This window comes from Chiloscyllium plagiosum, unplaced genomic scaffold (assembly GCF_037043375.1).
Source record: "Chiloscyllium plagiosum isolate Xiang-an unplaced genomic scaffold, Cpla_swu_hap1 HiC_scaffold_20, whole genome shotgun sequence".
In the NCBI taxonomy this organism is placed as follows: Eukaryota; Metazoa; Chordata; class Chondrichthyes; order Orectolobiformes; family Hemiscylliidae; genus Chiloscyllium; species Chiloscyllium plagiosum.
This window is the reverse complement of record NW_028270158.1, coordinates 42,597,137-42,612,751: the sequence shown is the minus strand read 5'-3', so window position 1 is coordinate 42,612,751 and position 15,615 is coordinate 42,597,137. Positions and strand designations below refer to the sequence as shown.

At 41.7% G+C, this 15,615-nt stretch overlaps 1 protein-coding gene across 7 annotated transcripts in view; it reads left to right on the top strand.

Moving 5' to 3' along the window:
• crebbpb (CREB binding lysine acetyltransferase b) overlaps nucleotides 1-15,615 on the top strand; it is a 210,217-nt gene that overhangs the window by 70,962 nt on the left and 123,640 nt on the right. For 5 of the 7 annotated variants that reach the window (XM_087997874.1, XM_043711474.2, XM_043711472.2 and 2 more), the window contains exons 5-7: nucleotides 1,044-1,157; nucleotides 2,550-2,783; nucleotides 14,996-15,101. In XM_087997874.1, the coding sequence (XP_087854000.1) occupies nucleotides 1,044-1,157; nucleotides 2,550-2,783; nucleotides 14,996-15,101 (454 nt within the window). The remainder of the gene's footprint in view (nucleotides 1-1,043; nucleotides 1,158-2,549; nucleotides 2,784-14,995; nucleotides 15,102-15,615) is intronic. The other 2 variants (XM_087997875.1, XM_087997872.1) reach the window with 1 other exon arrangement.

Below are 15,615 nucleotides of genomic sequence, written 5' to 3'. Positions count from 1 at the left end.
TTTAATTGTAAAAACACAAACAAGCACAAGCATGCTGGTAGAAGTGAAAAATACATGTTCACATGCTTTTAACGCAATGATTAGATAATTATGCCAGTACAATCTCTCTTCTCTTTCATATGAGTTTCCTCAGTATGCTGTAGTCTGAGGATCTGAGAATACAGATCCTCAGACTAGATTTCTCTGCTAATTACTCTAAAGTAAGATCTAAATTATGTTTGCAATCAACACAGCGTTGGAGAATTCACAGATATCCCTTTGGACTTTGTGTTCTAATCGAGCTGTAATGTTTGACAACTGCAGAAATGGTTCAAATGGTAGATCTTTTCTGTTATGGTGTTCTTTATAATTCCAAATGGCTTCATACAACACATGTCACTGTAACTGTGTCCATAGCTGCTGATTTCAAATTTACATTAGTTGTAAACTTCACAAAAAAAGTCTTGGCCAACAGGATGAAGCAAAACTTAGTTTTAACAATTTTTTTTAATGTGTTTTGCATATTCTCTGAAAATTATTTTTTCTCCCCTTTTCACACCTGCCCCTCCAGGCGCCTTGGTGCAAGTAACCTCCAGGTGGTGAGGAGGGCTTGAGTAGTTTTCTGGCTGTGTGTATGTATTGCTGAGTAACGCTCCTCTCTTTTCTCTCCTCTACTCTATGCGTGTTCTAATGGAAAGCATCTTACAAAGCATCTTCTCTCAACAATTTTGGAGCAGAGACTGGGTGCTCAGCAGAGTGAGAAAATTAAATTTTCTGCAAGGTGGTCCTGTGGCCCATCATTTCATTTTTAAAAGCAAAATGCTTTGCTTCCCTGTACCAAATGCTTTTCCTCAGTTGGAAAAGTTGGGCCTGCATGAGATGGTCTGCTGATAATATTTACTATGGCTTCATGTTGTCTTGTGCTGACCCACTCAGCCACAGCAGCCTTTTAACATTGTTTCATTAAATGACATTTTAAAAGCAGTTTAATTGTAGTTATCCAGTTTGATCTGATCCTGATTTCATAAGTTTAATATTAGAAATCTGCCTGTTTGTTTAAACAGTTGCTCACTGTGCATCATCAAGGCAAATCATCTCTCACTGGAAAAACTGCACTCGACATGACTGTCCTGTATGTCTACCCCTGAAAAATGCCAGTGACAAGAGGAATCAACAGAGTAAGTGCCATTGATTCACAATGTCATATGCATGTAATAAATTATTAGAAAATGTGTTTTCCAAATTCGTCTTATTTAAATGTATATATTAGCTCAACAGCAGTTACAAAGTTAAGATATGGGCAGGATAATGTGTGTGCCTGTCTAAGGTGTAGCTTGTTATCTTGGAATGTTATTTCTATGATGTTAAATGTCATAACAGTGTTGGCTCAATTTGCATGTAGAGTTTGTTTAGTTTATTCAGTTCTTTTACTTAAATGCATTTCTTTCATATCTGCCTGTTCAATCTCCCTGGTAAATAACAAAACAAATTAATGATCTGATATACCTTCCGTGTCTCTTTATGCATTTCTGTTGGTTACTTGTTGGTTTAACTTATTTAAATTTATTAAGCCTTGACATTTGGACTTGGCACAGTTGCCTCATCAGTAAGTAAATCCTAAATCAGAACACCAAGATCTTGTGATCTGTACAAATAACAGCTACATGTATTTACAATTCATATGCATTTCCCCTTCTTTCATGATCTGCATAATAAGGACAGAAATTTTAGATACTAATAATATGCATGGAGCTTTTGTGATTGATTTTGAATAGCACTTGTACAGCATTGCATCTTTTAATTTTTCAAACTTTGTGAGTACCTTTGAATCATTTGCATTCAAATTTTGATACCATATCAAACTCCTGTTGTGCTCTTTTATTGATTATAACACTGGAAAATGACCTTGGAAACTGTTAACCTGCTAGTTGAAATATTTTTCATCTGTTATCTATTAGGAAGGAGAATCAGGGTTTACCTTTTATTTTCTGAAACTGCTTGTTTCTCTTCAAATGTTTAATGTAGGAGACTTAAAATTAGCCAAACACATTACTGTGGAATAGCCAAGAGGAAGTGAGTTCATTTGAATTTGTGACTAAATTTTTAAATTATGCCCCATCTACTATAGTATATGGGTGTGGGGGGAGGGTAAACCTTTCATGCCTAAGCGTGGACTGTACTCCTTTCAAATCATAAACTACTTTACTCTGAAAAAGCATTCATTTATATTTTATCAACTTGTATTACATCACAACAGTAATAGACAGTGAGAGAAGTTCAGAAGGTCAGACAGCATCTGCAAAGAGAAAAACATAGTTAATATTTCAAATCCAGTTACCCTTGGCATTAGCTGTGGTTTTTTTTAACAGATGCTACCAGACCTTCTCCAGCACTTTCTGCTTTTCTGTCAGATTTCTAGCATCGCCCGTTTTGTTTTTGTTTGTATTACATTGCACTTCAATGAAATAGAAATGCAAGATGTTCTTGCAATCTAACTGTTAATCAAAATGGGCGTTGTGTATTGATTGACCAGTAACTTTCTTACAAATTTGTTGTATCTGATTTTACAGCCTTATTAGGTTCTCTGTCAAGTGGGTTACCAAATGCAGTCGGTGCAGTTGGAAGTGGTCCGCAAGGTACATCCACTAATTCAAACCCTATCGATCCCAGCTCAATGCAGAGAGCATATGCCGCACTTGGACTGCCCTATGGTAATCAGCCACAAGCGCAGCCGCAGCCTCAGGTACAAGGCCAACAGCCAACACAGCCTCAAGTCCACCAATCAATGAGGCCCAACCCATTGGGTAAGAATGGTGATAGACTGTCAGTTCATGGCTTAACCATAAAGGCTAAAGCATATTTTTCCTCAGTTCTATTAGGGCTTGCAGCACTTTGGTCATGTTTTCTAACAGTTTTACTTATGATGGAGATACCTTGTAATACTCAGTGAGAAACCTATTTGTTTCTCCAGTTTTAAATTGCTTTCTGTCCTCGCATTACATATACCAAAACTGGCACAGTGCACTCTTTATTCATTCGTAGGATGTGGATGTTGCTGGTAAGGCCTGCATTTATTGTCATTCCCCAATTCCCATTGAGAAGTGATGCTAAGCCACCTCCTTGAATCACTGAACTTCATGTGGGAAGATACTTCTACGGTGCTGTTAAGTAAGCAGTTTCAGAAATTTGGTCCAGACTCAGCTGATTTATATTTCTGAATGTGTGTGACTCCGAGGAGAATTTACAGTTGTTGGTACTCCTGTGTGTTTGCTGCAGTTGTTCTGGATTTCGAAAGTGCTGTTGAAGGAGTGTTCACGAGTTGTGTGGTATACATTCCCATGACTGTGCTGTTAACCAATTAAATGCTGATCAAGATGATTGCTTTGTCTTGGGTGATGTTGAACTTGTTGAATGTTGATGGAGCTGCACTCATCCAGAATGGCGTGTAATTCATAGATATCTGCAACTTGTATCTTCTAGGTGATAAAAGTCATGTGCTTGGTAGGCACTATTGAATAGGCTTGGCTAATTACCTCAGTCCGTCTTTGAGATGGTACGCGTACTGAACCAGTAGTGAATGGATTGCCAATCGAGCAAGATGCTGTTGAGCTTAAGTGCTGATGCAGCTGTACTCATCCAGGCTAGTGGACAATATTCCATCATACTCCTCAGTTGTGCCTTATAAATTATAGAAAGATTTTGCTGAGTCAGAAAGTGAGTTACTCATTGCAGAATTGCTAATCTGCTCTTATAGCTGCATTATTTATATGGCTTGACCAGTTCTGTTTCTGATCAGTGGGTTAAACCGCTATCCCCATTTGTGGTATGTGTGTGTTGCTGGCAGTTCATCCCGACCCTGGTTCCCTTGAGAAGGTGGTTGTGAGCTGCTTTCTTCAATTGCTGCAATCCACTCCCAAGGGTTGACCCACAATGCCATTAGGGAGGGAATTCCAGGAATTTGACACAGCAATAGTGAAGGAATGGCGATATATTTCTAAGTCAGGGTAGTGAATAACTTGGAAGGATACTTGATGGTGGTAATGTTCCCATGTATCTGCTTACCTTGTCCTTCTAGCTGAAAGTGGTCATGGGTTTGGAAGTTGCTACCGTGAATTTCTAATGTGCATCTTGTAGTTAGTACACACTATTGTTACTGAGTGTTGGTGATGATGGGAATGGATGCATGTGGATGTGGTGGCAATCAAGCGAGCTGCTTTGTCCTGGATGGTGTCAAGCCTCTTGAGTTTTGTTGGAGCTGCACCCACCCAGCAAAGTGGGAAGATTTCCATTATACTCTTGACTTGTGCTTTGTAGATGGTGGCCAGGCTTTAGGGAGTCAGGCGGTGAGTTACTTGCTACAGTATTCTTAGCCTCTCACCTGGTCTTGTAGCTACTGTGTTTATATGGCAAGTCCAGTTGAGTCCCTGGTCAATGGTAAGCCCCCGAGGATGTTGCTAGTAGGGATTCAGTGATGGTAACACCATTGAATGTCAAGGAATGGTAGTTAGGTTATCTCTTATAGCTGATCATAGCCTGGCATTTGTCCGGTGTGAATGTTACTTGCTACTTGTCAGCCCAAAGCAGGATATTGTCCAGATCTTGTTGCATTTGAGCATAGACTGCTTCAATATCTGAGGAATCGCGAATGGTGCTGGACATTTGCAATCATTGGTGAAAATCACACTTCTGACTTTATGATGGAGGGAACGTGATTGAGGAAGCAGCTGAAGATGGTTGGGCCTAGGACACTACCCTGAGGAACTTATGTAGAGATGTCCTGGATGACTAATCTCCAACATATGCAGCCATGTGTCTATGTGTCAAGTATGACTCCAACCAGCAGAGATTTTTTCCCCGATATCCATTTATTCCAGTTTTGCTAGAGCTTCTTGATGCCATACTCCGTCAAATGCACCCTTAATGTCAAGGGCTGTCACCCTCAACTCACCTCTAGAATTCAGCTGTTCTGTCCATGTTTGAACTAAGGCTGTAATGAGGTCAAGAGCTGAGTGGCCCTGGCAGATACCAAACTGGGCATCACCAAGCAGGTTATTGCTAAGCGAGTGCTACTTGATAGCATTGTTAATGACATCTTCCATCAATTTACTGATGATCGAGAGTGGTCTGATGAGGCAGTAATTAACCAGATTGGATTTGTCCTGCTTCTTGAAACAGCACTTACCTGGGCAATTTTCCACATTGTCAGGTAAATGTCTGTGTTGTACTAGAAGACTTTGGCGGGAGAGCAGCAAGTTCCGAAGTAAATCTTCAGTATTCTTGCTGGAATGTTGTCAGGGCCCATAGTCATCGCGGTATCCAGTATCTCCAACCATATCTTGACTTCATGTGCAGTAAATCAAATTCTGTAAGAGCTGCTCCTTTTTTGAGGTATTTTAGGTGTTGGAGGTGATTTCCTTGAATTCCAGGAGCAGCAATTACTGTTTTATAAGCTGTTACATTGTTTTGGAACTTTTGGGAAAGAAGATCAAAATAACGGTATTTTTGAAAGGAAAAAGACTGACAAAAGGCAGTGAGTACACAGTCAGTGAGGGAGTGAGAGAAAGAAACCTACGCTGCTTACTGACTGCTGTGAATCTGCACAGTTACAGCCTTTGCTGTTTGAATTCATCTGTGTCTGGATTTTGGAGAGCATCGAGGAAAAGTTAACAAGCAGCTAGATTCACAGCTGACCTGGAGGAATCTGGGTGGGAGATCTCTCAGCACAGGGACAGATAAGTGCATAGTTTTTAACATGTAACCTTGCTGTAAGTCTACAGTAGCAAGTAGAATGGTTCTTGATTATATGTTTTATTGAGATTTGTCTCTTGATTAAATTTTAAAAATATAAACCATAAGTACTAAGTTATCCTAGAGCACTTTTTCAGAGCAAAAAGGCAGTGCTATTTTCTGGGTCTGTAGATTGTGAAGGAGCAAAGGTGGCCTTTATCAGAGTGATGTACTCTTCCTGTCAGATGTGGGAGTTTAGGGAGAGTTTCCATGTTACGGATTATTATGTCTGCAGGAAGTATCTTTGGTTGCAAACCCCATCAGATCATATAGATCAATTGGAATGGCAATTACAGGCAATGATGAATCCACAAGAGCGAGGTGGTGTGATGGATGGCAGTTAGAGGAAAGGAGAAAAGCCGCAGATACAGTCAGGCAGATGGGTTAACTCCAGGAAAGGTAGATGGCGTGGGTAGATAGTGCAGGAGTCTTCTGTGGCTTTCCCCATTTCAAACAAGTGTGCTGTTTTGGAAAATGTAGGGGGTGATAGACTCTCAGAGGAATGTAGCACAAACAGTCAAGTTTCTAGTATCGAGACTAGTTCTAATGCAGTGAGGGGTACGTCGGGTTCTAAGTAATCAATTGTGTTAGGGGGCTCTGTAGTCAGAGGCACAGAGAGACATTTCTGCGGCTGGCAGTGAAAAATCAGAATGGTGTGTTGCCTCCGTGGTGTCAAGATCAAGGATAGCTTGGAGAGGGACCAGCGAGAGGTCATTGTACACATCGGAATTAATGACATAAGAAGGGAAAAGGATGAGATTCTGAAGGGAGAATATAGACAGTTAGGTAGGAATTGAAAAAGGAGTTCCTCGAGGGTAGTAATATCTGGATTACAACTCCCGGTGCTACGAGCTAGTGAGGGTAGGAATAGGAGGACAGAGCAGATAAATGCATGACTGAGGAGCTAATGCAGGGGAGAAGGGTATACATTTTTGGATTATTGGAATCTCTTTTGGGGTAGAAGTGACATGTACAAGAAGGGTGGATTGCACCTGCATTGCAAGGGGGCTAATATACTGGCAGGGAGATTTGCTAGAACTGCTCGGGAGGATTTAAACTAATAATGTGGGGGCGTGGAATCCAGGGAGATAGTGAGAAAAGAAATCAATCTGAGACTGGTACAGTTGGGAAAGGGAGTGAGTCAAATAGTCAGGGCAGGCAGGAACAAAGCAGAATTGCAACATTTAAGAGATATTTGGATGGGTATATGAATAGGAAGAATTTGGAGGGATATGGGCCGGTGGTGGCAGGTGGGACTAGATTTGGTTGGGATATCAGGTCGGCATGGACAGGTTGGATCCAAGGGTCTGTTTCCATGCTGTACGTCTCTGTGACTGATAAATTAAACTGCATTTGCTTCAATGCAAGGGGCCTAACAGGAAAGGCAGATGAACTCAGGGCATGGTTAGGAGCATTTGACTGGAATTTCGTAGTAATTACAGAAACATGGTTCAGGGATGGACAGGACTGGCAGCTTAATGCTATAGAAAGGACAGAAAGAGAGGCAAGAGAGGAGGGGTTGGCATTTTTGATAAGGGGTAGCATTATTGTTATACTGAGGGAGAATATTCCCGAAAATACATTCCCAAAATAAGAAAGGGATGTTGACTTTATTGGGTTTATATTATAAACAAACTGCCCCCCCCCCCCGCCCCCCAATACTCAGCAGGAAATTGAAAAACAAATTTGTAAGGAGATTTCAGTTATCTGTAAGAATAATAGGATGGTTATGGTAGTGGATTTTAACTTTCCAAACATAGACTGGGACTGCCATAGTGTGAAGGGTTTAGATAGACAGAAATTTGTAAAGTGTGCACAAGAAAGTTTTCTGATTCAGTATGTGGTTGTACCTACTAGAGAAGGGGCGAAACTTGACCTACTCTTGGGAATAAGGCCTGACAGGTGACTGAGGTGTCAGTGGGGGAGCACTTTGGGGCCAGCAACCATAATTCTCTTAGTTTTAAAATAGTAATGGAAAAGGATAGACCAGATCTAAAAGTTCAAGTTCTAAACTGGAGGAAGGCTAATTTTGATGGTATTAGGTAAGAACTTTCAAAATCAGAATGGGAACAGATGTTTGCAGGTAAAGGTACAACTGGAAAATGGGAAGCTTCCAGAAATGAGATAATGAGACTCCAGAGACAGTACATTGCTGTTAGGGTGAAAGGAAAGACTGGTAGGTGTAGGAAATGCTGGATGACTCAAGAAATTGAGGTTTTGGTTAAGAAAAAAGAGGAAGCATAGACAGGATAGATCGAGTGAATCATTAGAATAGTATAAAAGCAGTAGGAATATATTTAAGAGGGAAATCAGGAGGGCACAAAGAGGATATGAGATAGCTTTGGCAAATAGGTTTAAGAAGAATCCAAAGGATTTTTATAAATACATTAAGGATAAAAGAGTAACGAGGGAAAGAATAGGGCCTCTCAAAGATCAGCAAGACAGCCCATGTGTGGAGCAGCAGGAGATGGGGGTGATACTAAACAAGTATTTTGCATCATTGTTTACTATGCAGAAGGGCATGGAAGATATGGAATGTGGGGAAATAGATGTTGACATCTTGAAAAGTGTCTAAATTGCAGAGAAGGAGGCACTGGATAAAAGTGCATAACTCCCCAGGATCTGTTCAGGTGTACCCTCGAACTCTGCGAAGCTAGGGAAATGATTGCTGGGCCCCTTGTTGATATATTTGCATCATTGATAGTCACACATGAGGTGCCAGAAGACTGTAGGTTGGCAAACATGATGGCACTATTTAAGAAAGGTGGTAAGGACAAGCCAGGGTACTATACACCGATTAGCCTGACTTCAGTAGCGGGCAGGTTGTCAGTAGGAATCTTGAGGGAAAGGATTTACGTGTATTTGGAATGGCAAGGACTGATTAGGGATAGTTGGCATGGATTTGTGCGTGGCAAATCATGTCTCACGAACTTGATTGACATTTTTGAAGAAGTAACAAAGAAGATTGATGAGAGCAGAGCGGTGGACATGATCTATATGGATGTTAGTAAGGCGTTCAATAAGGTTCATCATGGGACACTGGTTAGCAATGTTAGATCTCATGGAATGCAGGGAGAACTAGCCATTTGGATGCAGAACTGGCTCGAAGGTAGAAGACAGAGGGTGGTGGTGGAGGGTTCGTTTTCAGACTGGAGGCCTGTCACTAGTGGAGTTCCTCAAGATTTGGTGTTGGATCCACTACATTTTGTCATTTATATAAATGATTTGGATATGAACTTGGGAGGTATAATTAGTAAATTTGCAGATGACATCAAAATTGTGTAATGGACGGCGAAGAAGGTTACCTCCGGTTGCAACGGGATCTTGATCAGATGGGCCAATGGGCTGAGGAGTGGCAGATGGGAGTTTAATTTAGATAAATGTGAGGTACTGCATTTTAGAAAAGCAAATCAGAGCAGGACTTATACACTTTATGATAAGGTCCTGGGGAGTGTTGCTGAAGAAAGAGACCTTGGAGTGAAGGTTCATAGTTCATTGAAAGTAGAGTCGCAGGTAGATAGGATAGTGAAAAAGGCCTTTGGTATGCTTTCCTTTATTGGTTAGAGCATTGAGTATAGCATTTGGGACGTCATGTTGCGGCTGTACAAAGCATAGTTTAGGCTATATGTGTAATATTGTGTGCATTTCTGGTCTTCCTATCAGAAGGATGTTGTGAAACTTGAAAGGGTTCAGAAAAGATTTATAAGGATGTTGCCTGGGTTGGAGGTTTTGAGCTACAGGGAGAAGCTGAATAGGCAGGGGTATTTTTCCCTGGAGCATCAGAGGCTGAGGGGTGACCTCATTGAGGTTTATAAATCACGAGAGGCATGGATAGGGTAAATAAACAGATCTTTTCCCTGGGGTGGGGGAGTCCAGAACTAGAGGGCATAGGTTTAGGGTGAGAGGGGAAAGATATAAAAAGGACCTAAGGGTCTTTTTCACACCGAGGGTGGTATGTGTATGGAATGAGCTGCCAGTGGAAGTGGTGGAGACTGATACGATTACAGCATTTAAAAGGCATTTGGATGGATATGTGAGTAGGAAGGGTTTGGAGGGATATTGCTGGCAAATGTTGCCACATGCTGGCAAATGGGACTAAATTAGATTAGGATATCTGGTTGGCATGGACGAGTTGGACCGAAAGGTGTGTTTCCGTGCTGTACATCTCTATGATTCTATGGCTGAAGATTGGCATCTGCTGGGGACCACTGGAGGGAGACCGAGATGGATCATCCACTTAGCACTTCTCGCTGAAGGTTTCTGTGAATTCTTCAGCCCTATGGTTTGCACTGATGCACTTGGCTCTCCCATCATTTAGGAAAGGGATATCTATGAAGTCTCCTCCTCCAGTGAATTGTCCACCACCATTCAAGATTGGATGTGGCAGGACTGCAGAGCTTAGAGATCTGGCCTATTGGTTGTCGGATCCTTTAGCTCTCTCTATCATTTATTGCTTATGCTGTTTGGCACGTACGTAGTCCTGTTTGGTACCTTCACCTGGTGGACAACTCATTTTCAGGTGTGACTCATGCTGCTTTTGGCCTGCACTCCTGCATTATCCGTTGAACCAGGGTTGTTCCCTGGCTTGATTGGAATGATTGATTGGGGATATGCTGGGTCATGAGATTGCACATTGTGCTGGAGTATGACTCTGCTGCTGTTGATGGGCCACAGTGCCTCAAAGATGCCCAGTCTTGAGATGCCAGATCTGTTCAAAATCTGTCCCTTTTAGAATGGTGATAGTGCTACCCAACATGAAGGTGGATATTCTCAATGTGAAGGAGGGACTTTGTCCCAACAAGGACTGTGCAGTGGTTTCTCTTACCAATGCTCTCATGGACAGATGCATCTGCAGCCAGTAGTTTAGTAAGGATTAGGTCAGGCATGTTTTTCCCTCTTGTTGGTTCCCTCAACACCGCTGCAGACCCAGTCTAGCTATGTCCTTTTCAACCCTACCGGCTCGATCTGTAGTACTGCTACTGCGCGACTCTTGGTGGGTATTAAAATCTCCCACCCACAGTATATTCTGCACCTTGCCACCCTCCGTGCATCCTCTAAGTGTTCAAAGTTTGTGCGAAGATTTGTAGCTCGGGTGCTCGTTGTTGTGGTTCTGTTCGCCGAGCTGGAAGTTTTTGTTGCAAACATTTCATCCCCTGGCTAGGCGACATCATCAGTGCTTGGGAGCCTCCTGCGAAGCGCTTCTTTGATGTTTCCTCCGATGTTTATAGTGGTCTGTCCCTGCCGCTTCCGGTTGTCAGTTTCAGCTGTCCGCTGTAGTGGTTGGTATATTGGGTCCAGGTCGAATGTGTTTGTTGATGGAGTTTGTGGATGAATGCCATGCCTCTAGGAATTCCCTGGCTGTTCTCTGTCTGGCTTGCCCTATGATAGTAGTGTTGTCCCAGTCGAATTCATGTCGCTTGTTGTCTGCGTATGTGGCTACTAAGGATAGCTGGTCGTGTCGTTTCGTGGCTAGTTGATTTTCGTGGATGCGGATTGTTAGCTGTCTTCCTGTTTGTCCTATATAGTGTTTAGTGCAGTCCTTGCATGGTATTTTGTACACTACATTCGTCTTGCTCATGTTGGGTATCGGGTCCTTTGTTCTGGTGAGTTGTTGTCTGAGCGTGGCTGTTGGTTTGTGTGCCGTTATGAGTCCTAGGGGTCACAGTAGTCTGGCAGTCAGTTCCGAGATGCTCCTGATGTATGGTAGTGTGGCTAGTCCTTTTGGTTGTGGTATGTCCTCGTTCCGTGGTCTTTCTCTTAGGCATCTGCTGATGAAGTTGCGCGGGTATCCGTTTTTGGCGAATACCTTGTATAGGTGTTCCTCTTCTTCTTTTTGCAGTCCTGGTGTACTGCAGTGTGTTGTGGCCCTTTTGAATAGCGTATATACAAGGTATACAAGGACACAGCTTAAAAATGCAGGGTAGACCATTTAGGACAGAGCTCAGGAGAAACTTCTTCACCCAGAGAGTGGTCGCTGTGTGGAATGCTCTGCCCCAGAGGGCAGTGGAGGCCCACTCTCTGGATTCATTTAAGAAAGAGTTGGATAGAGCTCTCAAAGATAGTGGAATCAAGGGTTATGGAGATAAGGCAGGAACAGGATACTGATTAGGAATGATCAGCCATGATTATATTGAATGGCGGTGCAGGCTCGAAGGGCTGAATGGCCTACTCCTGCACCTATTGTCTATTGTCAATGTCCTTCACTCCATCATCAGGTCATAATTAGGAATGTTTGCTGATGATTGAACCATGGTCCATGCCATTTGCAACTTTTCTGGCACTGAACCAGTCTGTCCAAATGCAGCAAGACCTGGACAACACTCAGACTTGGACTGATGTAATTGTGATGGAATAATTTCCACTTTCTGAATGTGTAGCTCCAGCAGCAATAGGAGATCGTGCCATCCAGAACCAAACAGCCCACTTGATCAACTTCCTATTCTGTACTTTAAATAATTTTCTTCCTCCACCATTGACAGCATTGTGTCCCATCTACATGATGAACTGTGTCAACAGTCCAAGCAACCTTTGACAGTGCCTTCCAAACTTGCAATTTCTCTAATACCTAGAAGCAAAACTGGGGAAGACCACCACCTGCAAATTTCACCCAAGTTGCCATTCATTCACTGTTGTTGTGCATTCACCTGGAACTCCCTTCCTAACAGTACTGTGGGTCTACTGACAGTAGATGGATTGCAGTACTCAAGAAAACATCCCACACCATTTGAAATACAAATTACGGATGGGGAACAACTTTTTTGCAGTGACACTCATCATATGAAGTAATGAACAGGTCAGAGGGTGGAAGTTTTGCAGGAAGTAACTCAGCCCGATGCACTCTGGCAATTGTGCGCGCAGTAAATAAGACACACACTGCAGCAACTCACTAAAATTCTTTCAAAATCTCTCAATCTTTGCCATCTGCTATGCCAAGGGCAGCAGGCTTATGGGAGTGCCACGACATATGTGTTGCCCTCCAAGTTGTACACTGTCTGATCCTGGCATTTTATTACCTTTTCTTCACCTCTGGTTCAATGTCCTGGAGCTCTCTATGATTAAGTACCTTTATCACAAAGAACGTGGCAATTCAAGGAAGTAGATCATCACCATCTCCTCAGGCACAATTAAGAATTTTGCCAGTGATGCCCACATCCTATGATCATGCAAATAATTTTGGGGAAAAAATGCAAAAGAGTTTTAGGCTCAGGACATTACCTTGTAACTGAGATGGTGATCCTTTCAACAACCTCAACATTGTTTGTGCTATATATGACTTCAGGCAGGGGAGTGTTTTTCCCCTGAACCCTTGAATCCTATTGATTCCTGTTACTATTTATTTTTGATGCCAAATTCTGTCAATACTGCCTTGCATTCAAGGTATTGCAACATGGAGATAGACAGCCAAATCAAATCAGCCTCCCTATCCTTATATTTGCAACACTCAATGACCTTTCAAATTGCCCAATGATTCCTAACGTTTTAAGCAACAAATATCAAACTTTGTTCTGGGCACCAAAATTATAGCTTAAACAAAATAATTAACAGTTTATTAATACTACAGTAGCTTTAGCAGGGTAAAGTTAAGCAATAAGTAATTTCATTAATATCTATGATTTAAGCCCACTCCTCTTTGATTCTAGCTGTCTCTCAAAGACAGACAGCCAAACAGTTAAAAGGTAAATAAATGAAATGTAACTGGCCAGTTAACTTAAGCAGATCCATGATCCATAACATCAACATCACATAACATACAAGATTGTATCTTCCTTGATTTTGATGAGATTGATATGTGCTAACATCTTTTAGTAGGTTCCAAGGAATATTCACTTAAAACTTATCATTGAGATGTTATTCTCCAAACTTTCAATAAATTGATAATGAAAGGATAACCAGGGAGCAGTAAAGCCATTGTTCTGTAGCCTTCATTACCACAATCCTTATGACTTAAATACAGTGCCAAACTCATTTCAAACTTTGGTTTCAATTTCTGATTTTTTTTCCAACATTTACCTTTTTAGACTGGCACCATCCTTCCCTGTGAGACCCAAGTTAAAATTCAGACATCTGCCATATGTTTGAGCAGAGTGTATCTCCAGAACTGAAGCATCTAGAGAGTGCTTTGAACAAGAATCAAGGCTTCACCTGATGAGCAAATATCAGTTTGTTTGTTCTTAATTTTTTTAAAACAAGCTGAACATCACTCCAAAAGCTCATGGCTTACAGTTCGCATCCCCAAACCAAAAAGATAACATAAAAATAATGATGGCCTCAACAAAGGGCTCTTCTGTCCATGCTGCTGTTGTGTAATGATGACTGGATTCAAGTTGTCTTGGCAGAATCGGCCTCTATGTTGAAAGCATATAAGTACAGATCAAGAAGGCAGAAGTTCTGTGTGCTTTTTGATCCTCTGCCACTTACTTTGGTTTCCACTGCAAACAAATACCTAAGCAGAAATTATACCACAATGAATCTTTTGGTGACCAAAGAGCATCTTTGGCAGCAGTTTTGGAACTCTGTTGGGCAAATATGTATACAGAAAAGTAAGAAGCAAATCTGAGGGAATATCTGTTTTCAACACTATTTTAAAAATTCTCTTGCTTGGCTTGCATTGATCGTTTTCCAGTTGAGGAGAGAAAACTTTGTTAGTGTTTCCTCCATGACCAGCCAGTAGTCCGTGAGGGAGGGCAGGCTGTGGATACTTGCCAAAGGCTCTGTGGTATTGTTAATTTGAAAAAAATGTCTCTGGTAGGTTATACAATACTATTTGACAGAAAACATATTCTCATAAGTGAGGGAGTAAGGGCTGGTTTTCTGTCCGGTGATTCCCTCCCCTAGATTGTTTACATCACTTACCATCTAATCCCCAAAGTTGCAAGATAAGTCTATCAATCATGTAACAAAATTAAAAATCACACATCTCCAAGTTATAATCCAACAGGTTTATTTGTGTGTTGTGTAATTATTACCAGTAACCAGTCCAACACTAGCACCTCCAAATTGATCATATAACAGGCTGTGTGTGTCATGAAGCTGACTGAATGAACAAATTATTTTTACACTTTTAACACAAAATTCCAATTTGTAGCTTTCTTTTGTTTCCAATAATTAGTTTATTTTTAAAAAAAAGATTGTAACCTATTTGTTGGGATGACAGCAGTAGGATACAACTGAAAAGTAAGCTTTTGAATTATGAATTGGCTTTACTTTACTGACTATTACTTTCTCTCAGCAGCTACTAACCAGATGAATGTGGTAGGAGGGATGGGAGTTCCAACCCCTGATCAGTCAAACTTGATATCTGACTCTGCTCTTCCACCTTCCCTTGGTACACCAAAGTAAGAAATTTTCATTCTTCAAAAACTTGAAGCAGCATAATTTGGTTTCTGGTTTGTCATTCTGTATTGCAGTCAACATAGAAAATGTGGCTGGATCTGCAAAGTTCCATGTTTGACTGGTTTCTGCTGAATGCTGTCCTGTGGTCTCTGATGCATAGTCTCTATTATCACATGCTCTCTTTTGCACTACCTCCTCCCTCCCCTGCCATATCCATGTACAAAATTGCTTTACCCCTCCACAGCCCCACATTGTTCTTCCTCTCCTACACCTCTACAATCATTCTGCCCCTTCCCTCCATATTCTCTGGCACTATCTCTCCTCCATACCTGCACTTTCAGTCTTGTTCTGTCTCTTACCCCACCCCTACTCCCTCTCTTGTTTTCCTCTCCTCAACACTTGTGCTCTGCCTCTGTTAACCCACCCCTGCGCCTTGCCTCTTTTTTACTTTCACAATCTCTCAATCTCTCTCTCTGTCTCTATATTTCTCTCTCTTGGTGCCTCTCCCATCACCCC